The sequence below is a fragment of the Calliphora vicina genome, chromosome 3 (assembly GCF_958450345.1).
Source record: "Calliphora vicina chromosome 3, idCalVici1.1, whole genome shotgun sequence".
Taxonomy (NCBI): domain Eukaryota; kingdom Metazoa; phylum Arthropoda; class Insecta; order Diptera; family Calliphoridae; genus Calliphora; species Calliphora vicina.
The window spans coordinates 110485490-110511966 of record NC_088782.1 but is presented as its reverse complement, the minus strand read 5'-3'; the positions used below and the strand labels follow the sequence as shown (position 1 = coordinate 110511966).

General features: G+C 28.2%; 1 protein-coding gene across 2 annotated transcripts in view; it reads right to left on the bottom strand.

Annotated features, from left to right (window-relative positions):
* ftz-f1 (ftz transcription factor 1) overlaps positions 1-26477 on the bottom strand; it is a 213203-nt gene that overhangs the window by 49577 nt on the left and 137149 nt on the right. Inside the window, exon 3 of one of the 2 annotated variants that reach the window (XM_065503754.1) lies at positions 5936-6505. In XM_065503754.1, the coding sequence (XP_065359826.1) occupies positions 5936-6505 (570 nt within the window). Of the gene's footprint in view, positions 1-5935; positions 7298-26477 lie in introns of those variants that run through there. The other variant, XM_065503755.1, reaches the window with a different exon arrangement.

Here is a 26477-nt window from a genome sequence, read left to right as displayed (position 1 = left end):
GATTTCCTTGAAAAAATTGCATTATCTCTTGATTTCTCATGAATATTTTTGGTCTTATACGTTTTAATTGTTTATTTTTTTTTTGTTAAAATCTTAAAGCATCTAGATTATACATTAGGGTTTAATTTGTTATATTTAACAATAAAATCCATCAACTATAACAAGAGATAACTATACTATAAGTTCATTATTAGTATCATTTAACAAATGTAAACAAAACTATTATTTCATGGTGAATAACAAACAGTATATTAAATCCAGGTGAATGCTAGACATTTTTAGTTCCATTTTCTCAATCTCTGGTTATCGTTTTTCGTAATGTAACGATTTTAAGTTTAATTCTATACTATTTTAGGTTTTGTACTTTAAAAATCTTTAAAATTGTATGTTTCATACTTCCTATAAACAACTTTTACTAACTTATTTCCTCAATCCTATATGTACATAGATTTTTGTCTAGAAGTCTCACTTCTACATTCTAATTTTTGCTGTAAAATTATTATAGTGTCGAATTGCAAATCTAAAATTGAAAACAAAAAAAAAACTAAAGATGTCTTACAATATTTTCAACTAGTTTTTTTAGTTTTTTCAACAATAAACTAAAAGCAGATTGTTTTACCATTTTTGAAATAAGTGAAAAAAAAATAAATAAATAAAATATCGATTTTGTTTGTTTTAAGTATTTTTTTTTTTGTTTTTTTGTATTCATGCCTCATTATCAAGTATCTGCTGAATTGAAACATGCTAAAGTACACACGAATTTGTGTGTAGTTAAGTTGTTTTTTTTTCTTTTCTTATTCTGCCATAGTGTTTTTTGTTTTTTACAATAGTTTTTAAACCCTTCACCCGGGTTAGTAAAATTATGGGGTAATGTTGATTTAATGGTTGAGTTTGTAACATTAATGGAAACATTTCTAAGAAATTTAGGGGGCTTAAGTTTAGGTTAGCATTTCAGGGTGAATGTTTGAAAACAAAGTGGCCATATATTTGATTGTTGTTTCAGCCATAGATAATTACACACTCTCCGGTCAAACACCTAACTCAGTTGTCAAAAACCTACACATAAAGCGGAAACTAGAAAGAAAAAACTAAAACAAAAAATTACTTAGTTTTTGTTACTAATACATTCCCAGCACTTAGATTTTTAACAACTGAGTTAGGTCTTTGTCAGCAGATTTTCTGACTCTCTGACAAACTCTTCCTGAGTTGACTACACTTTAATAAACAACAAATATTGCCGCTAGTATTGGTAGATGCCAGAATAAATATATTTTATTTCAACACAGAGTTGCTATCAAAAGACCCTTTAACTGTAAAACAATAGCTTAATCTTTATATTTCAACAATTTTTAAAAAACGTAACCAAATAATTCTTTGAAACCTTTATACGAATATTTAAAGCCTTTCAAATAAGAATATATTTTCAGCTATTTTATAAAGAGTAAACATATTTCACTTATTAAGTATTTTGTTTATCACAGTTGATTTTTAATAGTAGCACAATATAGTATCTACTACTATAAACAACTACGATGAGTAGAGCAGCACAAGTTGTGTTTTTTTTTTTGCTTTTACTTGTAAAGTACTCATACATTTAGTTTAGTAGTATAATAATGACATCTTGACGTACGTCTTTTATTTTAGTTTTTTTTTTTAATTCTAAGTTTTTTCTTATTGTTGTAGTAAAATTATTTTGTCATTATTATTGTAGGGGGAGCAAAAATGTCTTTGGCTTTTAAGCTTTATAATTTTGATTTATAGCAAAATAATTATTTATTATTTACAACATTAAAACCAGAAAAAATAGGGTAAGAATAGAAATGTATTATAATCTTAATGTTCTTTTATAAATTGTTTGTATAAATGACAATTAAATTAGTAAAATTTTGGTTGAAATTTGATAAAATACCAAGTTTTAATATAAAATTCCTATTAGGTTATCATTTCCGAATGAATGTCTTTGAATGACAAGTAAGAAATTAAAATAAGTTTATCAATTCCCGATGAATGTTGTTAAAATCTTGAATTTAAGTTATTATACAAAAGAATTCTTCTGCTCCTAATATTTATAATAAATGGTTTTAATTTTTGTATTAAAAACTAATTCTTTTCCTATAATGTTTTTTTTTTATGAAATCAAAATGATTGACTATCACAATCTATCAAAATTCTTAATATTTCCTTACAAATTCTAAAACACCCCTTAAATATCACTTACAAAGAAGTTATAAAATTTTAATTTTATTTAGCAATTCTTAGTTTTTTTTCTAGTTTATAAATACTATGCAAAATAAATGCACACAAGAAGTTATGAATTTTTCATGAACTTTTTTAGTATAAAAAAAAAGGAACTGCAGTTTTTGCCATGTAAAACTAAAAATACATGGATTTGTTTCTCTTTATATTGTATAATAAGAACAACATGCTAAATATATTATGGATTTAGGTAAAACTTTGTTATGATAAAACAACTATGGTAGGAAAATTAATTAAATGGAAGTTTGGAAATAAAAAAAGAGAACTGGTTAAAAATACTAGACAATAGATTTTTTATGCAATAGAAAACAATATAATTAAAGAAATTGGGTTACAAATACAATTTATGCACTTAGAAATAAGGTTTTTAGTTAATTTTTTATAAAATTATTAAAATTCCTTTATAGATTTACTTAAATTCCTTTTAAAGTACAAATTTTAATAACAATTTGCTTTAAATTTGTTTTCCCTTTTCATAAAAGTTGTTTTCTTTGTATTTATTTATGGCAACACCTTTTCATACGTATTTAAACAACCCTGTCTTATTAGTTATTGTTGTTGTTATTTTGTATCATCCATAACGGTTTTGCTCTCTTTGGTTTGTTTACATTTATGCCATGTGCTTGTTCTTGCATTAAATTAATATTATGAACAGAATTTTGCTAATTCTAAGTAATTTTAAGATTTAAATTTAATGAATTTGTAGGAAACCATTGAGGTTAAAGATTGATTTATAAGAAAACATGTTATTTTTATTAAATAATGGTAGAAAAGTGGTAATATGATATAAAAAGGCAAATAAATTTGGTTGATAGTGGTTTTTCTAATTTTAATATTTTCCAGGATTTTTCATTAAATTTTGTGATTAATTAAATAAATTTAAATAAACTTTATGTAAATTATTTAGTTTTATAAATTGTTTTGTAATAAAACTTTTAATATTTGTTATAAACTACAGGACAAAGTTGTATAAAAAGAAAATTAAGGAAAGTAAGTAACAAATTTGGTTCAAAGTGAAATACTTCATTTTAAAATCTCAATATTAATAATTTTAAATATTCTAATTTAGAAGTAAAAAATCTGTGAACCAAAGATCACAAATTTTATTACAAATTAAACAAAATTCACCACAATTTTTTAATAAATTTAGAAGTGCATTCGATTATTTAAAAAAAAAATAGAAAATTTAAAAACTTCCTTGTGTTGTGTGTGTTCTCTTTAATTTAAAACTGAAGGAAATTTTTTTTAAAAAAATAGAAAATAACAAACCTTCTATGGTGTTTCAAAATTTTTTTGATTAAAATTAATAAAACTTGTTATATTTGATTTTAAACTAAAAAAATTCAATATTTCATTCAAGAGTTTCAAGATTTTTATTTAATGTTGATTAAAATTAATGAAACTAGATTGTCATCTTTGATTTATAACTTTTATTAGAAATTAAACAAAACTCTCAACAATTTATTTAATAAATTTTAAGCAGAATTCAATTAATTCTTTAAATTAATAAAAAAAAAAATTATTAAAATGTGTGTTGAGTTTCAAGATTTATACAGAATTTTAATTAAAATTAATAAAACTTGTTTATTGGTTTTAAAACTAAAAAATACTCAATATTTCTTTTAAGAGTTTCAAGATTTTTACTTAATTTTGATTAAAATTAATAAAACTTGTTTATCATCTTTGATTTAAAACTGAAATAAATTCAATATTTCTTTTAAGAGTTTCTAGCATAGATTAATACATTTTCACCACTTAGATTTTTAACAACTGAGTTAGGTCTTTGACAGGAGAGTTTCTGATCTATATGTATTTATCTATGATTATAAAAAAATAATGAAATTGTATCTTTTTCAAACAGACTTATGAAAACCATTTTATGGACGTTTTAATTTAAATATTAGCATATTTTTAGATTTGTATTGAAATATTTTGAATAATACGTCTTACATTTACTTTTCGGTAATTCTCAACAAAATCTTTGTATTTTTAATTCAAAATGGGTTCAATTAAAAAATTTAGGCCAAAATAGATATAAAATAGAATCCTTTTCTTTCTTATCATTTATTATCTTCTTATTTAAGTATGGCAACTGTTTTCCCTACAAAATCATGCAACTCTGTCTAGGTAGAGAGAGTTGTTTTGGTTTGTGAGTTCTATGGTTTGTTTACATTTGCTCATTGTGCTTCTTCTTACTTCAAATATTTACTTCAAGCTAAATAGATTAAATTCTTTTTAATTTTGCACAAAAATGGTGTAACTTTAAAACATTTTGAAGTATTTGGTTGATTGTATAGATCGGGTTTTAATAAAACTTGTTATTTTATTATAAAATTAAAATTTTGGAAGAAAAAATTAGTAAAGCAATCAGCTTTAATGTCTAAAACGATATGGCAGCAAGTGGAATATTCAGCTTTAATGTAAAGATGAAAGAATTTCCTTGATTCTTAATAAGTATAAACAACTACTTTTTAAATTAATACAAAAAAAGTTTTATGGAAGTTTTCATATAAATATTTGAATATTCATAGATTTCTATGGAAATATTTCATAATCTTAAACATTTTTCTGTAAATTTTACCAAATTCTTAAAGCATAAAGCCAACATATACATAAAATTGCATCATTGCGATTATTTTCTTCTTATCTATGTATAACTACTCCTTTCCCTACTAAAATATGCAACTCTGTATTAGTAGAGAGAGTTGTTTTGGTTAGTTCGTTCAAAATAACGGTACTCTCTTCTATGGTTTGTTTACATTAGCTCATTGTGCTTCTTCTTATTTTAAATGGTTAATTCGAGTAATATTTATTAATTTCCGTGTAATTTTGATTAAAAATGGTGATAATTTAAAGAATTTGCAGGATATGGTGGATTTAAAAGATTTATTTCTAATTAAACTTGTAAATTGTGGTGTAAAATGGAGAGAAAATGTTTTAGAAGTAAGAAAAATAAAGCAATCATTTTTAGTGTGTAAAAAAACATGTAATAAAGAGAAATATTTAAGGAATTGAAAAATTCAGTTACATTTTAGTAAAATTTGCTAATAATTCAAGCTTCTTTTTACTTTAAATAGTTATTTCAATTAAAATTTATTAAAAACTCTTTAATTTTTTACAATAAAATGTTATTTTAAAGAATTTGTAGGATAGATATGGTGGTTTTTATAAATAGATTTTTAATAAAACTTGTTATTTTTAGTAAAGACTAGTAAGAAACGTTTTAAGAAGGAATCAATCAGCTTTAGTGTCTTAAAAAGAAAGGAAACAAGAGAAATATTTCGAATGAATTTAGGGGGGTTACTCCCTAATTCGATTCGAAAGGAAATCTTTTTAGCAGACATTTTCGAATATTTTCGTTTTCGGATTCAGTTACGCAGTAACTCCCCAGCTTAGTTTTAGAGAAATTTGAAAATTTAAAGGATTTTAAGAAATTTGTTTGATTTTATAGAATAATATTTAATAAAACTTATAATTTTTGTATAAAATAGTGGCAAAGGTATTAAAAATATAAAACTATAAAGAAATTAGCCCTAAAATAAACCTGAGGCCAAGTCAAATGCTCCTTTTTTTATGTAAAAAGATTTAAAATCTAAAGGATATGGTTAATTTTAAATAAAACCTTTTTAAAAATTCGATTCGAAATAAACATTTTTTTTTAAGTTTCTTTGGTACTCACCTTCTAATTTCATGCCCACTTCCAGGCACTTCTGGAAACGACAATATGGACAACGCTTACGCTGTGTCTTATCTATATGACACGAACGTTCCGCCACACACGTGTACACCTTCTTGTTTTGTACTGTACGCTTGAAGAAACCTTTACACGACTCACACGTCAGCAGGCCATAATGATAGCCACTGACCTTATCACCACACACAGGACACAGCTCCTCGAACAGATGTTTGAAATCAATGACATCAGGCGTCGAACCACTGGCCGAGGCACTGGTACCACCGCCCATAGCATTAACACCGACCATATGGCCGGACGATGAGCTGGTGGCGCCAACATTGGGCGGCATCAGCGACAAATAAGTGCCCGAGGCTGAAGAGGCCGAAGAGCCGCCATTGTTGCTGCCACCAGTGAGGGCAGAATTTTGGGCTGAATTCAGGGCGACGACCCCGTTAATAAGGGAGACGCCGCCTGAGGGATTGGAGGTGGTTTGATTTGAGGAAGGTCCATTGCCGCCGGCATTAGCGCCGTTGGCGCTCTGTTGTGAGTGGGAGGAGGTGGTGTCCTGATAACCTGTGGGAAAAATATATTGAGAATCGATGTTATAGATGTAGGAATATTGAAAATTGGGATTATTGGCAATATTTTGTTGCTGCAGTTGCAGCTGTTGTTGAGGTGGCTGTTGTTGTTGTTGCTGTTGCTGGTAGTGTTGTTGTTGTTGCTGCTGCTGCTGATGGTAGTGATGTTGTTGCTGTTGCTGCTGGTGATGATGTTGTTGTGGCTGTTGCTGCTGCTGCTGCTGATGACTTGCATTACTTAAATGCAAAGTATATGAACTGTAATCATCAGTGGCATTATTTAAATCCGTCTCAGTGTTATTGTTATTATTGGTTGTATTTGTATTGATCATATTGTGATTGGAATTGGAATTACCACCAGCTACCAGAGCTGGCGAGGAGGGCTGATCTTGTTCCAGTTGCAATGAAAATGGTGACATATTTAGCGACGATATAAACGACGCCGTCGCTTGTTGCTGTTCCATTTTTAATAACATTTTTTGTTGCAAAACAAAAACATAAATTACACTCTCTCTCTAGGCTGTTAAATTCTTGGTAACTAACAGTTGTTACTCTCTCTCTCTCTTATATGGATTTGTTTATAAATAACAAGAGAGTGTAATTACAGTTAGATTTTATTGGTTTTTCTTTATAATTCCCGTAAGCTTTTTTGTTTTATTTTTTAGGTTATTTTAGGTTTTATTTTATTTGAATGTTAAGGTGGGTTTTTTTTTTTGTTGTATTTTACAAAGGATTTTTGTAGGTTTTTTTTATAAATTTAATTAAGGGACGGTTTTTTTTGTTTTGTATTTAAGATTTTCAAGGGGGGGAGGGAGGATTGTACAAGGAAGGTTTGTTGTGGGATTTAGATTTTTCTTTTAATATGTTGCACTTTTGTTTTAAATTTCTTTTAGAAATTTGTTGGTTTCATTGCTTTTTTGTGGATTTGCTGAAAAATATTCTAGGTTTAATGATAATTTATGGTTGGTATTTCAAATATGTTTTAATTCAAATGCGGCAAAAATATTCCAAGTTGATTTTTGTTTTCATAAATTCACTTTTGTTTGTAGATTTTATTGAAGTTTAAGTTAATTTTTATTTTTTAATTTTCGAAATTTTTTTATTGTTTTAAAATTAAATTGAAAATTATTTGTTGTTGTGTTTTTGAATGTTTTTTTGTTTTTTGATAATTCTTATTTACCAACTTTAATTATTAATATTTTTAGATTTTCGAAAAATTTCGAATTTTTTTTTATAGAAATTTCAAATATTTTGGGATTTTCGATAATGTTTCATTGGTTTAATATTTTTTTTTATAATGAAAATTAAATTGTTGTTTTCTATTTACACTTTTTTTTCACAAATTTTCGAATTTTTTATTTTCAAAATGTTGTTGTATTTGGAAAAATATTTTTTGCTGTTGTATTTATTTTTCAATATTTCTGGTTGTTTGAAATTTCAATATTTTTCAAATTTATTTTCAAAATATTCCAAAAAATATTTTTTGTTGTTTTTTTAATGCTAAGAAAGTTGTTGTTATTATTTTTTCAATATTTCTGGATGTTCGAAATTTTCAAAACTTTTCGAAAATTTCAATATTTTTCCAAAATGTTGTGTTTTTATACCAAACAATATTTGTTGTTGCTTTTTCATTAATTTAATTTAATGTTGTTGTTATATTTTTGAAATTTCTTGATAATCGAAATTTTCAATATTTTTCGAACTTTGTTTTATTATGGGTTTTTTCCAAATTTGTAGTAAAATTGTGGTAATTTTAAATATTTCGGGGATTTTTGAAATTGTTTTTCGATTTTCGAACTGAGTTTTGTTGAAATATTTTGGAATTTTTTTTTAAGTTTGAAATTTTCTTATTGTTGTTTTCAAATATTTGTTTCACTTCAAAAATATTTATTGATTTTTTGTTGTAATTTGAAAATTTTATGCAAATTTTTTCTTTATTTTTTTTATTTATTGTTGTTTTTTAAAATATTTGGGTTAAGTATTTTTTCAATATTTTAATTATTCGAATTTTTTGTTTAAGGCAATGAAACTTGTTGTTTGTTTATTTGAATTTTTTATCAATATTTGAGTTTTATATTAAATATTGAATATTTTTATTTCAATATTTTTTTTTACGAAATTTAATTTTTTTTATTTTATATTTTTTTAATTTAATTTAATAATATTTTTCAAATATTTATTATGCTTCAATTGTTGCTTGTTTTTTAAAATCTTGGTCAATTTTATATTAAACATTTTTGAACACAATTGAATTAAACCATTCAAAATGAGCAATCACAACTTTTTTTTTAATATTTTTTTTCAAAACTTTTTTTTTGAAATTGAATTTTTTTGATTTTTTCTCTTCTTTTTTTAAATTTAATTAATATAAATTTTTTCTTTATTTTTAACAATAAATTTGTATTTTTTTTCAACAGGTACTTGGTTGTTTTAGGGATTTTTTTTTTATAAATAATGGAAGATTTTTCTTAATGAATTTTGGGGAATTTAACTTATTTGAGGCTTTTAAAGAAATTTAGAATTTCTTGTTTTGTTTTAAGATAGATATTGCACTTTTTGGTTTTTAAAATATTGATTTTTTTTATTAGAATTGAGTTTAATTTATTATAAAGCTTTAAAAAGTGTCAAGTTTATACAATAAACATAATCCTGGGGCTGGTTATTGCATAAAAACTTTAACAACTTTTTGTTCTTTAAATTAATTAAATGGGGTTTTGTTTATGATAATAGTTTAGTTATTAATTTTACCTCAAAGTTTTAAGAAATTAATTGTTTAGTTTTGATATTTATTATTATTAATAATAATAAATGGTTCATATTTTGTTTGTTTGTTTATATAGATAGTTAATTTTATTATTATTATTATTTATAAAGAGTTTTTCTTTTTTTATGTGATAAATTGTTTATTTTGTTTGTTTTTTTTTGCCGAAAAACACGACCAACATCAACCACGTATCTCGATTGACTAAACCCAAGTAATGGCGAGGATACCCGCAATACTCTATGCTAGGAAAACGTCAACGTTGGCCTATAATGTCTACATAAACGTTTGAAATCTGTTGACGCCAACGTTAACGTTGTGCCCCAAAAGATTACGTATGTATATTATTCACATACATATATTCTTTATTAATGTAATGTTTAAGACCCACAAACACAAAAAAAAAATCCAACAACAAAAAAAAAAGCGAAACTGAAAATGAAAACGAAAACGAAAACTAAAATAAAGCTCTTCAAAAACATTATTATAAACAACTTATGGCAAAAAGTTTCACTTTCATTTGAAAAAGCCAACGAAAACCGAAAGAGTATAAAAATATTATAAACAACAGCTCTCAAAAAATTTTACTTTCAATTCATGCTCATTCATTCATACACACTCTTTTGCACACAAAAAATAAAGCTGCAAAAAGTATACTCAATATTTATTTACACACACGAAAATCATTCATACGCCTAGTAATACTCTCGTTTAATAATTTCCGCTCTCATTTTGTAGGTAAGAAGCTCTCACTTAAAATGAAAACGAAAGTGAAACTTTTAATACAAACAAATCCACATAACTACAAACATACATACATATTTAAAATTATGAAAGACTTAATAAAACTCTTTTTATAACTCACTCTCTATCCCCCCTGGCCCCTTGCCCATCATTAACAAATACAACAAAGTCTCATTTACTAACATAATGGTTTGTTTATATTATAAACCATGTAGTTGTTGTTATTGCTGGCTCTCTGCTTAAATAATGATCATCTTTTGTTCAAGTAAAATGGATTGCAGCAATCGTATTTTTTGTTTTGTTTTTGTTATTTGGTTTGTCATCTTATTATGTTGTAATACTTGTATGTAACTGTGTGTGTGTTTGTTTTTTTTTTAACAGGGAATTTCTTCGTGTACTGCTGCTTCTTCTTCCACTATACACATCGTGTAATCGTGGTTAGTCGTGTCTTAAGTGTTTGGCTGATGACGTTTTCTTTTTTTCTTGTTGTTGTTGTTGTTCATACCAACAACTACTCATACACTGTGTAATATTTATTTATACAAGTATTTATTGCTCTATGTGTTTTAAAAAAGTTTTAGTTTGCGTTTTTTTTTTCATTTTTTTTTTGTATTTGTTGCATTTGTTCATTTGTTCATGACACCGTTTTTATTTTTTGTTGCTTTTTCACTATATCGAGTAATTTTGTTGTAGTTTTACTAGATTTGGTCTCGTTTTTTATTATTTTGTGTGTTATATAGTGGTGTTTCTTGAAATCAATTTTTGTTAGCAGCACGTTTCCTATTTGGTTTTTTGAATTGTTGTTTTATAAAGAAAAATATTTGAAGTATTTTCTATAAAAAAAAGTCTTTAATAATAAGACGTTCCCTATACAACATTTTATTTAAGGTTTTTAAAGCTGTTACTAGGTAAAAAAATTTTTTTGGTATGAAAACTATTTAAAGGCTGGTATGTAAATAGGCCAGAAATCAATAAAATTTTTGTTGGAAATTAGAAATTCATTAAAATGTTTAAATGTTTTAAAAGTTTGAAATTAACAAACAAAATGTAATAAATCATAATTAGTAGAGGGCTAGACAAAATTACAAATTATGTAATTTATGATGGTCAAGAAAATTAAAACAAATTGGGAAAAAATTAAAATTCCATTAAAATATAAATTTTCCCAAAAAAAAACTATTTACGAGACAAGTGAATTTCTTAACTAGATCAATATTAAGTATTGTTACAAATATTATGAATATTTAAAATGTAATTATGAAAATAATTATCAATTAAAATTCAAAAATTTTGAGAAAAATATTCAAACATTTTTAAATTATTAAAAATATATTTGTATTGCTATTGAGTTGTCTGAAAATGCAAAAAATTAAAAATTTCGAAAAAAAAATTCAAGTCTACTTTTATATTATTAAAAAAATATTTGTATTTTTAAAAAGTATGCCATAAAATTTATATATTATTTAAAACCCTTAAAGATTTTCTTTTTATATCAATTTATATAATAGAAATCGATTCAAAAATACAAAAGTTACACAAAGTTAAGTGCACGATTTCATATGCCCTGCTATCATTCCCGGTGAATGATAGGAAAGTGACAAAATATAAAAAATTTTGAAAAAAATATTCAAAAATGCTTAAATTATTAAAAAGATATTTAAATTTCTATTGAGTACGTCAAAAAATATTTATATTAATAAAAAGTTTAAGAAAAATTCAAAATTTCGAAAAAAAATTGCAGACAAATTTTATATTATTAAAAAAATATTTGTATTTTTTCGAGTATGCTCCAAAATATTATATATTATTTAAAACCCTTAAATAAATAATTGAAATCGATTCAAAAATACCAAAGTTAGGCATGAATTCATATACCCTGCTATCATTCCCGGTGAATGTCAGGAAACAGACAATTATAGCAGTAATAAATACACACTGTAATATTTTTTGAAGGATTTCAAAGAATTTTGATACAAATTATAAATATTTCCAACTTAAATATGAAACTTATTGAAAACAAACTTGAAAATTTAAAAAAAAATAAAGAAACACTTTTAATTATAAAAAATTTGTACATATTTAACCAGTATGTCTAAATATTTTTATATTATTTAAAAGCCTTAATACTTGGCTTTTCATATGATTTGAAATAATTGCAATCGCCTAAGAAATTCCAAAGTTAGGCTACATTAAGTGCACGGAGTCATATCCCGTGTTGATCATTCCCAGTGAATGTAAGTGTGAGATAAAAAGAGGAGAAATGAAAATATTGAGATGCCAGTAATAAAAAAAAACTAATTCAATGTCTAATACGATTTATAATTGTTAAACATTGTATTTTTTTATAAAATAAATTTAAAATGTTCTTAATTGTATTAAATTTCCATATAATTTTAAAATGGATAGAAAATTTCATTGCATTTTATCACCGACAAACACTGCTATCATTTCGTGTGAATATCAGTTAGACCAAGAAGAGCAAAACTATAAATACAGCTACATAAATTGGGACAATTGATGAGTTTGTCATTAAAATTTTTAAGAATACTGACAGATTCTAAGCTATTTAATTTTTAAAACTGAATTTGTTGAAATATTTATTATAAATGTTTACAACAAAATCAATTGTTCAACTGATGTTTACTTTAGACTTTTCTGCTATCATTATCTGTGAATGCCGGTGCTGCCAATGAAAACAAGTTGTCTACCTCTGGCATTCACCGGTAATATTTTCATTTTTCCTTAATTTAACACTTTAAAACTTAAAAATACATCAAATTTGACCTACTTCTTTTAAAAAATAATTAATATTTGTGGCAAATTCATTTAATAATAATAAAAAAACTGAAATTAAAAACTTCCATAAATTAAAATATGCGGAAAATAAGAAAATTATATTTAATGATTTTTTATAACCTAAAAAAAAACCGAAAATTTGTTGGGTTTTGTTTGCGAAATTCTCAGAATTAAGAAAAAGAGGAAAATAACATAATAATGAAAATAAAAGTGGTACAAAATTCGTATGAAAACAAAAGTAACAACAACAATAACAAAAAGCAAACATTAACTGTAGATTGCGTAAAAAATGGTTGTTTAGTTTTTTTTTTGTTGGTTTACAAAATAAATACAAAAAAAAAATAAAAATATAAACCTTCAAGTGCTCCATAATAAGCAACAGTTTAATAATGTGAAACCAAGCATTGAATACAACACACAAAACATTTTAAAACTACTAGTCATCCAGCCAAAAAATTACAAAAAAATAAAAAATAAAACTTTAAAATGCTGGCCACGTTTAAAACCCCAAAAAAATAAAATAAAACAATTCTCGTATTGTGATGGTTGGTGGTGGTGCTGTTATACATGATGTTTGTCTGCAACAAATTTATTTCATTTGATTTGATTTGTTTACCGAGGGAAATAAAAATTAAAAAAATAAATCTATAAAACAGTTACTAAAAAAAAAAACTGTATTTCCTAAAGCTACCTACCAGCTTTAACAACATAAAGTTGTTAAACAAAAATTACAACAACAACTAAATGTAAACTTAAACGTTAAATCATTAACCAGAAAAAAATAAAAGAACAGCTAGAGGAATACTCGACAGAGTAAAAACGCTACAAATACAACATTTCATACAATTTTAGCAGCGACATCAATGTTATCATTTCCCGTGAATGTTGGTATTAGAACAGAAATGATAACAATGTAGACAGAGATCAATACAATGCACATTTTAGCATATTTAAGACGTTTTGTCGTGCTCCTGATAAACTAATGAATAATTTAATAAATATTTTGATAGATTTTACTTAATATATAAAGAGTAGTTTCTAATTATTGAAAATATTCAAGATTCTTAAAATTTGCAAACATTTTCATAAATTTTTCACATGTTTTACTTGATACTTTTTTCAATTCATGGAAATTTTCCACATTCGTAAAATTTAGCACAATTTAACAGATAAACTCAGAATTTGAGCTGTATTTTCATTTCTCCTCTGCTTGTCTAATAATGACATTCATGGGGAGTGATAATAGTGGTAAATCAATTAAAATTTAATTTAGTTTTTTACAGGTTTTGAAATTAGTTGTGAATTTTACCAAAATATACAGTAGAGAAACTCTTAATATTTATAAATATCAAACGATTTTAGTTCTTTAGCTTATTAAATCCTTATAGGTACAAGCATATTTGATTTTTTGCCAGAAATTTTGATAAATTTTGCCATAAAATCAACTTTAAACTTTTAAATTTTAAAAGATTCTTAAAATCTACAGCCAATTTAGAGATAAACTTGGTAACTGACCGAATTTTTTCAGTAACCCACAATTTTCACTCTACTCTGTTCAGAGTAGAGTTTAGTCTACTCTGTTCAGAGTAGAGTTTAGTCTACTCTGTTCAGAGTAGAGTTTAGTCTACTCTGTTCAGAGTAGAGTTTAGTCTCCTCTGTTCAGAGTAGAGTAAACTCTACTCTGGTCAGAGTAGTGTTTAATCTACTCTGGTCAGAGTAGAGTTTAATCTACTCTGGTCAGAGTAGAGTTTAATCTACTCTGGTCAGAGTAGAGTTTAATCTACTCTGGTCAGAGTAGAGTTTAATCTACTCTGTTCAGAGTAGAGTTTAGTCTGCTTTTACACAGGGCAAGTTTACTTGAAGTAAGTCTCGTCGATTCCCTTTTAAACTTGCTCGTCTGTTTACACACAGCAAGTCTGTGAGCAATTTTGTATGTCAAAACCTAATAGACGCCATATTGAAAATGAGAAAACAAAATAGAATTGAAGAGACTTGCCAGTACAAGCTAGCGTGTACCCCTCTTCTTTCTTCTTGCCTCTCTCTCCTATAAACTCTAGACTTGCGCAAGAAAAATTGCCCTGTGTAAAAGCAGACTTAGTCTACTCTGTTCAGAGTAGAGTTTAGTCTACTCTGGTCAGAGTTTAATCTACTCTGGTAAGATTAGAGTTTAATCTACTCTAATCTAGTCAGACTAGATTATATTAAAATCTACTCTGGTAAGAGTAGAGTTTAATCTACTCTGGTCAGAGTAGAGTTTAATCTAATCTAGTCAAAGTAGAGTTTAATCTACTCTAGTCAGAGTAGAGTTTAATCTACTCTAGTCAGAGTAGAGTTTAATCTACTCTAGTCAGAGTAGAGTTTAATTTACTCTGGTCAGAGTAGAGCTTAATCTACTCTAGTCAGAGTAGAGTTTAATCTACTCTGGTCAGAGTAGAGTTTAATTTACTCTGGTCAGAGTAGAGTTTAGTCTACTCTGGTCAGAGTAGAGTTTAATCTACTCTGATAAGAGTAGAGTTTAATCTACTCTGGTAAGAGTAGAGTTTAATCTACTCTAGTCAGAGTAGAGTTTAATCTACTCTAGTCAGAGTAGAGTTTAATCTACTCTAGTCAGAGTAGAGTTTAATCTACTCTAGTCAGAGTAGAGTTTAATCTACTCTAGTCAGAGTAGAGTTTAATCTACTCTAGTCAGAGTAGAGTTTAATCTACTCTAGTCAGAGTAGAGTTTAATTTACTCTGGCCAGAGTAGAGTTTAATCTACTCTGTTCAGAGTCGAGTTTAATCTACTCTGCTCAGAGTGGAGTTTAATCTACTCTGTTCAGAGTAGATTTAATCTACTCTGTTCAGAGTAGATTTAATCTACTCTAGTTAGAGCATCAATTGAAATCAATTTTCTGACGACCCCAGATATCTTCGAGATCCAAATCCTCAATAATTATGTCAGACATGCTTTCGAGAAGTTTCCTATTTAAAATCAGCAAAATCGGTGCACAAATGGCTGAGATATGAGGAAAAAACCAGAACAACCTCGATTTTTGACCTATATCTGGATTACTAAGACATTAATATAGACAATATGGATATCTAATGATAAATATTTCAAAGACCTTGGCAACGACCATAGTAAGTTGGACTTACAATGGGTCAAAATCGGAAAAAATATTTTGTAACCTGAATTTTTTTCACCAAAAGAAAAAAAAAAATTAAAAACCAAAAAAAAATTTTAAAATTTTAAAAAAAAAATATAAATTTAAAAAAAAAAATTTAATTTAACCCATTAATATGGACAATATGGTCAAAATCGGAAAAAATATTTTTTAAACCGAATTTTTTTCACCAAAAATAAAAATTTTAAAAACCAACAAAATTTTTTGAAAATTTAAAAAAAAAAAATAAATTCGAAAAAAAATTAAAATTTAAAAAATTTAAAAAAAAATAATTCGAAACATTTTTTTTTTACTAAAAATTAAAAAAAAAACTTTGGAAATAAAAATTAATTTTGTAAAATTTTAATTTTGAAGTATAATTTGGTGAAGGGTATAGATGTCTTACCAGTTTTTTAAACAAAAACGTATAGATTTTAAAAATATTAGAAAGAAATCTTCATCATTTTGATATCTATCAATTTTCACTCTCTATCACATGGCAGCTTTGTTTACAAAGCTGTATTTTCCCTACTCTTCTTCTTACCTAACAACGGCATTCACAGATAATGATTACAATGTCAGACTTTTTCAGCGATTTTTTTAAATTCTTTACAAATTTAACAAAATTATAAAAATTAAAACCTAGGAAGAAGTAATATTTACAAATTTAAATAAATTTAAATATAAATGTTAATAATAGCAACAATTAAAATAAAAAAATTTATAAAAATCGGCCTATAATAATTAAGTTCTCTGTCTTTGTATGTTTGTTTTTTCTCAAATTTAAAACATTTGCATGACATTTTCCATTTACCATAGAGTGTTATAAATAAAATATGTCGCAATATCATTGTTATCGTTTAATGCTGCAACACATATTAAACGTAAATCCAGAACTTGCAACACACCACCAGCAGCATGAAACAACAACAATAAAACTCAGCATGAAATCCTAAAAGAACTCTATGGATGAATGTAGCGCTCACAAAAAAAAAAAACAAAAAAGCCTTACAATGGTGGATTACAAACTTTTTGTTAAGTTGTGACATTATCGCAATAACCAAAAAAAAAACATTAACTTCTATTACAACAATAGTACAAAGTTGTAGTAGCAAAACAGCTAAACAAAAAAGAACTTACATACATAAAAATAGTAATTTTATGAGCTCATACCAGCAGCAACTAAAAAAAAAAATTAAAAGCGAAAAACTTAAAATAAACATTACCACGACATTAACTTTGTGCTCAAATCTAAGGTATTAGTCAGTCATTGTCGTCTAGACGTCAGACAAAAATCAGTCAAACTTAAAGACAAAAAGACAAACATTTTCAGTAAATCTCAGCCAAAAAGTTTAACTTGAGATTTATAAACTTTAGTTTTACTTAAAAACTCTGCAGTGGCCTGTTGTCTCTTAACTAAAAATCTTTAACTTAGATCATTTCTTAAGCAAAAAAAAAACCTTTACTTTAAAGTTTGTTAAACATTAACAAAATTTCCAACAAAAAAATACAAAATAAATGAACAATGTTAGCCAGCATCAAGCAGCAGTAGTTGCTTTTTAACTTCATACAATGTTGTTTAAATGTCTATTGGCTGTTTTGTGGTGGCATGCAACATAATTTTTTTTTTACACAATTTACTACAACTCATTAAAAATGCCTGCTAAATTTTGTGTTTTACAGAATACAATACAAATCAACAATAACAACAACAGAAAAAAAAAATTAGGGGCCAAGGGGTTTGTAAAAATAGTTGTTGCTGAAAACAAAACATCAACAAAGTTTAGAGTTGTAATGGAAAACAGTGGGTAGAAAGTGGTAATAAATAAGACTTACAGGCATATAGTGCGAATGAATAAAATAAATTAAGCGAAATCGGGAAAAAACTTTTCTTAATAGTTAAAAATATCGATTTAAGTGATATACTAAAGTTCTTTGTATAGTTTTTGATACATTTTTCCAGTTTCCCACAATTCTCATACAATATCACATGGCAGCACTGTTTACAGGGCTGTATTTTCATTTATCTTCTTCTTGTCTAGCCCAGCAATTCACAGGAAATGATAACACTGTTGCCGTGAGCTACATTACAATGAAATGTTGTAGCGATTTTAATATAAAATAGGAATTTAACTAAATTAGGGATATTTAAGGATTAGAAATCATTTTGACCCATTGTAGGTCCAACTTAATATGGTCTTATATACGTCGTTGCAAATGTCTTTGAAATATCTATCATTAGATATCCATATTGTCTATATTAATGCCTTAGTAATCCAGATATAGGTCAAAAATTGGTCAAAAATCGAGGTTGTCTTGGTTTTTTCCTCATATCTCAGCCATTTGTGGACCGATTTTGCTGATTTTAAATAGCAAAATTCTCGAAAGCATGTCTGACAGAATTATTGAAGATTTGGATCCCGAAGATATCTGGGGTCTTCAGAAAACTGATTTCAACAGACAGACAGACGGACATGGCTTAATCGACTCAGCTATCTATAAGGATCCAGAATATATATACTTTATAGGGTCGGAAATGAAAAATGTAGAAATTACAAACGGAATGACAAACTTATATATACCCTTCTCACGAAGGTGAAGGGTATAATAAATATTAAACAATTTTAAGATAATCTATTGAAAGTATGACTTAAAAATGCTAGATTTACAAATGATTGAACGCGGTTATTTGTTTCAAATAAATTATATGTAATTTTAAAGGATACATATTAGAGTGACAATCAGTTGTATGGAAAAAAATGTTTGTTAAAATTTTGAAGAGTGCCGGGTGGAATATTGTGACACTAGGCCTAAATGTTAAGTGCTGAAAATTTGAGCCAAATCGGGCAACGATTTCTGGACGCGCATCGAGGTCAAAGTTCAGATATATGCAAAATTTTACTGTTAATATGGAATAAATAGGTGAAACTCGTTAACTTTCTGCATTGTTTTCTAGAAATATATAGATTTATTTATATTAATGTTAATTACATTAAAAAAAAAATGTTGGAAATTAACCCTGTATCTTCTTTGGTTCAAAATGACCCAAAAACTGTATTATCGCCAAAATTAGAGAAAAATGCAAATTTTTCAGTTTTTGACAAAATTTTGCTACTAAATAAATACTTTTGCAATTGAATGCAAAAGAATCGAAATATGTACGTAATTATCGTTGTAATGAGATATAAATGACAAAATTTGATTAAAAAATTTTAAAGTTATTACAAATTCGCCAGACCATTAACATGTTTCAGGCCACTTGAACAAAAAAATTAGGAAAAAAATTAAGATATTTCGAGAAAAATTAAAATAAAAGCTCATTTTTACTTAAAATATGTCCATATTTACTTGTATATGAGTTTTTGTCTTCGTAGGATACCGTTAACCTATTCGCAGTTATGGCAAAAAAAAATAATTTTTTTTTACGGCTGTTTCAAAACTCCATTTTCAAATTTTTAAAAATTTTGTTAAACAAATTTCAGACTTTTTCGATCATCACATTGGGGTTTATTGAGATCAAAATAGGGAATAAAAATATGAAAAAATTATGTCAATACCTCTTACAGTTTTTCCGTACCTGCGATTTAAATTTTGCGTTTTTCAAGAAAAACTAATTTTTTGTCCATATTTAGGCGAATGAGTCCAATTTCCTTACTGTTATAAATTTTAAGTAAAACCTATTCATAATATTATAGTCCTTGTAATTTTAAATATGTTCTGAAAGTTTTACTAAAATCGGAAAACGATAACCTTTGAATTGTGAAGGTCAAAGGTCAAATTTTTCAATATTTTGAATTTCTAATGAAAATATAGCGAAATGTTATATATTTTTGTGCCGATTTTCATGAAACTTGAGGAAAATATATATTGGGGTCTAGCATTTACAACAACAGTGAAAAAATGGATTTTAACCTTTAAGAGGACTTGGGGTCAAAATGGTTGTGTTTTTCGTGATTTTAAAAGTTGAGGGTAATTTGGACCCCAAGTGCTGCTAAGGGTTAATTTCCATTTTTGTGCTGTTATTTTAAATTCTGGACTTTATGTTATATTTTCCTTAAGCTGCATTAAAATCGGCCCAAAAATATATAACATTTCGCTATATTTTCATTAGAAATTCAAAATATTGAAAAATTTGACCTTTGACCTTCACAATTCAAAGGTTATCGTTTTCCGATTTTAGTAAAACTTTCAGGACATATTTAAAATTACAAGGACTATAATATTATGAATAGGTTTTACTTAAAATTTATAACAGTAAGGAAATTGGACTCATTCACCTAAATATGGTCAAAAAATTAGTTTTTCTTGAAAATCGCAAAATTTAAATCGCAGGTACGGAAAAACTGTAAGAGGTATTGACATAATTTGTTCATATTTTTATTCCCTATTTTGATCCCAATAAACCCCAATGTGATGATCGAAAAAGTCTGAAATTTGTTTAACAAAATTTTTAAAAATTTGAAAATGGAGTTTTGAAACAGCCGTTAAAAAAAATTATTTTTTTTTGCCATACCTGCGAATAGGTTAACGATATCCTACGAAGACAAAAACTCATATACAAGTAAATATGGACATATTTTAAGTAAAAATGAGCTTTTATTTTAATTTTTCTCGAAATATCTTAATTTTTTTCCTAAATTTTTTGTTCAAGTGGCCTGAAACACGTTAATGGTCTGGCGAATTTGTAATAACTTTAAAATTTTTTAATCAAATTTTGTCATTTATATCTCATTACAACGATAATTACGTACATATTTCGATTCTTTTGCATTCAATTGCAAAAGTATTTATTTAGTAGCAAAATTTTGTCAAAAACTGAAAAATTTGCATTTTTCTCTAATTTTGGCGATAATACAGTTTTTGGGTCATTTTGAACCAAAGGAGATACAGGGTTAATTTCCAAAATTTTTTTTTAATGTAATATTCATTAATATAAATAAATCTACATATTTCTAGAAAACAATGCAGAAAGTTAACGAGTTTCACCTATTTATTCCATATTAACAGTAAAATTGTGCATATATCTGAACTTTGACCTCGATGCGCGTCCAGAAATCGTTGCCCGATTTGGCTAAAATTTTCAGCACTTAACATTTAGGCCTAGTGTCACAATATTCCACCCGGCACTCTTTGAAATCTAAAAAAAAAAAATCGGCTGTCACTCTAATACATATCTGCCATTTAATCTCACTTAGTTATTTTGAACATTAAAGTGTAAACAACAAAGTTTTTCTTGCTTCGAAAATGTAGAATTTTGTACCAACGAATCATTATATGCGGGAAGTTTTGCTTTACTTCTTTAATTTGAAAAGAAAAGTGACGCTGAAGTACGATTTCTCAAAAAAGCTTATGGTGAATGTGCTCCATCGGTTTCAACGTTATTTGGCTTTATTTACACTGTTTAAAAGGCTGTATTTTCATTTATCTTCTTCTTGTCTAGCACTGACATTCACAGGAAATGATAACACTGTTGCCGTGAGCAACATTACAATGAAATGTTGTAGCGATTTTAACATAAACTAGGAATTTCACTGAATTAGAGAAATTTAAAGATTACAACACATTAAAACATATTAAATTAATAAATATTAAACAATTTTAAGATAATCTATTGAAAGTATGACTTAAAAATGCTAGATTTACAATAGATGTCGTAACTTTTGAACGCGGTTATTTGTTTCTAATAAATTATATGTAATTTTGAAGGATACATATCTGCCATTTATTCTCACTTAGTTATTTTGAACATTAAAGTGTAAACAACAAAGTTTTTCTTGCTTCGAAAATGTAGAATTTTGTACCAACGAATCATTATATGCGGGAAGTTTTGCTTTACTTCTTTAATTTGAAAAGAAAAGTGACGCTGAAGCACAACGATTGCTCACCAAAGCTTATGGTGAATGTGCTCCATCGGTTTCAACGTTATTTGGCTTTATTTACACTGTTTACAAGGCTGTATTTTCATTTATCTTCTTCTTGTCTAGCACTGACATTCACATGAAATGATAACACTGTTGCCGTGAGCTACATTACAATGAAATGTTGTAGCGATTTTAACATAAACTAGGAATTTCACTGAATTAGAGAAATTTAAAGATTACAACACATTAAAACATATTAAATTAATAAATATTAAACAATTTTAAGATAATCTATTGAAAGTATGACTTAAAAATGCTAGATTTACAATAGATGTCGTATCTTTTGAACGCGGTTATTTGTTTTTAATAACTTATATGTCATTTTGAAGGGTACATATCTGCCATTTATTCTCACTTAGTTATTTTGAACATTAAAGTGCTAACAACAAAGTTTTTCTTGCTTCGAAAATGTAGAATTTTGTACCAACGAATCATTATATGCGGGAAGTTTTGCTTTACTTCTTTAATTTGAAAAGAAAAGTGACGCTGAAGCACAACGATTGCTCACCAAAGCTTATGGTGAATGTGCTCCATCGGTTTCAACGTTATTTGGCTTTATTTACACTGTTTACAAGGCTGTATTTTCTTTTATCTTCTTCTTGTCTAGCACTGACATTCACAGGAAATGATAACACTGTTGCCGTGAGCTACATTACAATGAAATGTTGTAGCGATTTTAACATAAACTAGGAATTTCACTGAATTAGAGAAATTTAAAGATTACAACACATTAAAACATATTAAATTAATAAATATTAAACAATTTTAAGATAATCTATTGAAAGTATGACTTAAAAATGCTAGATTTACAATAGATGTCGTAACTTTTGAACGCGGTTATTTGTTTTTAATAACTTATATGTCATTTTGAAGGGTACATATCTGTCATTTATTCTCACTTAGTTATTTTGAACATTAAAGTGCAAACAACAAAGTTTTTCTTGCTTCGAAAATGTAGAATTTTGTACCAACGAATCATTATATGCTGGAAGTTTTGCTTTACTTCTTTAATTTGTAAAGAAAAGTGCCGCTGAAGCACAACGATTGCTCACCAAAGCTTATGGTGAATGTGTTTCATCCGTTTCAACGTGCGAGAGGTGGTTTGTGAGGTTCAGAAGTGGAGATTTTGACACGGAAGACAAAGATCGCCCAGGCCAGCCCAAAAAAGTATGAAGACCAAGAATTGCCGGCTTTACTCCATGAAGGTTGTTGTAAAACACAACAAGAGCTTGAAAAATCATTGGGAGCTACTCCAACAGCAATTTCACAACGTTTAAGAGCAGCAGAATTCATCCAAAAGCAGGGAAATTGGGTACCATCCGAATTGAAGCCAAAAGATCACGAAAGACGATTTCGCATGTCCAAAGCGATGCTTGAACGCTATAAAAGAAAATCCATTTTCCCCGAATCATTATTTGCGATGAAAAATGGATCCATTACAATAACCCGAAGCAAAAGAGATCGTATGTAAAACACAGCCAACCAGCCGAATCGATACCAAATCCAAATATCCTTGGCGCTAAGGTAGTTCTCTGTATTTGGTGGGAGAAAAAGGGCCCTGACCAGGGAAATCTGAGCAGACCATCACAGGGAACGTGTACCGAACGCAACTAATTCGTTTAATGCAAGCATTGAACGAAAAAAAAAACGACCAGAATATGCGGACAGACATGAAACCGTAATATTCCATCATGGCAACGCTAGGCCATATTTTGCAATATCTGTTAAAAACTAGTGGTTGGAAGGTTTTTGTCTCACCCGCTTTATAGTCCAGACCGGGCACCGTCCGACTATTATTTATCGATGCAGAACTCTCTCTGTGATACTCTTCACTTTGGAACAGAGTATCCGATATTGGCTTGATTCGTTCTTGGCCTCAAAAGATGACCAGTTCTGTTGGCTCTCAATCCATATGTTGCCAGAAAGATGGGAAAAGGTCATAGCTAACAATGGCCAACACTTTGAATAAATTTATATTAAACAAATGTTTCAAAATAAAAGCTAAAGATTTGAAAAAATCCCGGATTTGTAAGTCATACACCCAATAGTAATTAAAGGTCTTCCAATAGGGACTTTTGAACTTTGACAGTTGATAGCGGCCATATTGTTGAAGCTACATCTGTCAAATTGGCTCTCATTTAAACAGTTTATTTTGCCAAACCACCATGGACGGATATAGCGTTCAGCAACATATGGAAATGATAAAATTGTTTTATTAAAATCGGTATTCCGTTTGGGAAATGTTTCACGTGCTTCTTCTATTCGACCGACGGTAAGGACTATTTCAGTAGGAATGGTTACGTCAACAAATAAAATTTTCGATTTTGCGACGATACCAATCCATATGAGATCGAAGAGCGTCCAATGCATCCCAAAAAAGTCACTGTTTGTTGAGAAGTTTGGGATAGCGGCGTTATCGGTCCATTTTCCTTTGAGATCGACGTTCGCCAGACCATCACCAACAATGGAGAGCGCTATAGGTAGATGATTACCAATTTCTTTTGTCCTGAATTGGATTATATGGACACCAAACAGTTCATGCCACATGGTACATTCTGCACGAGCGATTTGAGGGCATGGTCATCTCACGTGGAGGTAACGTGAACAGGCTACCGAGATCTTGTGGAGTTTTCTTAAGTCGCAGGACTATGCGAATAAGTAACAAACAACAGCGACCCTCATAGCCAACATAATCCATGTCATCGCTCAAATTCAGCCTGATTTATGCACCAGAGTCATGGAAAATTGGATATTTCGGTTGCACGCCACTCAGCAAAGTCGCGCGGAAACTTGCACGGCCTTTGAAACGAATAAAAAAAAATGTATCATCGTCATTTCTCACACACACTTTGTTTTAATTGAATTTTAAGATATAAAGCGTTAATGAAATATCTTTTAGATGTTCCATAAAGAGTTTCAACTTCCTTTTTAAATCAATTTCATTATAAAGACACAGAAAGAAATTGAAAGGCTTATAAATAATTTGGAAGCCTACATGCTTTTCGAAAGAAATTTTCCTATGACGTTTCTCTATTTATTGAAGAAAATAAAGCTACTGTCAGCCAGAAAATTTACCTAATTTTTAGCAGCATTCACACTGAAACCATTTTCATTGAAGTGTCTACATATTGGTCAGTTAGAAAAATGAAGGGAAGTTACCAAGGAGAGCATTGTGAATATCACATATACAGAGAAGGAAATTTTGCGACTTTTGATCTTACAAATGATGAAAAATCTCACATGTATTTGAAGAAGAATGCGGCACATACAATAATGATCGCGAAGCTTCTGAAAGCCAAACATTTTAGCTTATTTCTAAAGAAGAAATGAGAAGGATTTTTGGAGGCGGAGGAGTTTTGTATTTAATATGACATGAATTCTTGCCCGTGGCATTGATAGATCACTGATGAAATTCGACGATTTTTTCGTCAAATGTTTCAACAATATGACGAGAGCACGAGGAACGGATCGGCAAGATTGAAATCCATTCAGGGATCTTCTGTTCCTTGGTTCTTTTATTGCATGGATTAGAATATTCCAATGGTCTAACTGTTAAATGTGATCGAGAATTGTAGGATATCTAAACACCTGTGGCCCTCTTTTATGAGAAGAATAAGAGTCCTTGTCGAATACGTTAGGAAATCAATTGCAATACTGATAGATTAACTCACTGGATATGTTTTCGTAAGATATACGGCATGTAGGAACGATTAGGTATTCCCTACAATGACTTATGTGGAGTTGTATATAGAGAAAGAAATAGGATTCTTTGCACATAGATATCTCGTTATAAGCTCTTTTCAGCATCGGAGTTGTGTGAACGATGTGTTACTGATTGATCGACGGTTAAAATCATACAGGGAGAAAGGGTCTCTTTTGAATTTATATTTTAAACAATGGACTTCATGGCCTCCGAGTGAACTTATTGCTGAACCATTGACGATTTGACCTAATCACCATCAAATTTAATAATATTTAAACTTTCAAAGTTGTAAGACATGAATGAAATGACGAACATGACGAAACGAAATGACGAACATGACGAAATATTGTCAAGAACCTCTTGGAGAGATAACAATGATTCGATGGAATAAAAAAGGGGAAAATTATAAAAATAAACAGGCAGATTCTTAGAAAGCTGTTTTACTTGATTCCAATCATATGAACTTGAGTTCAAATAATCCTCCACATGGGTCTTGGAAGTGCCCGGGAGGTTTCATAGTCTGAAAACAGGGTGGAAATCTTTATTTGGACATATAACAGTTTTTCTGTTGATTGAAAAATATGATATCCGCCAAGTGACTGCCGCCAGTATTGATAGACATTTGTGTCCGTTTTATCGCATTTTCCATAACTTACCGCAAGATTTCTGGTGATAACTGTTCACATTCCTGTCGAATATTCTGCTTAAGGGGTGCGATTGTCTGAGGCTTGTTGGCGACTTTAAGTAGCCCCAAAGAGATGGTTAAATCGGGCTATCTTGTCAAAACGGGAGATTACGCGATCAGAAAAAGCTTCCTTCACAATATCCATTGTTGCTCCACACTTTTGAGGAGTATAGCGCTCCATTGTTTGTGTTTGTGTTTGTATTCTGCAGCTGTC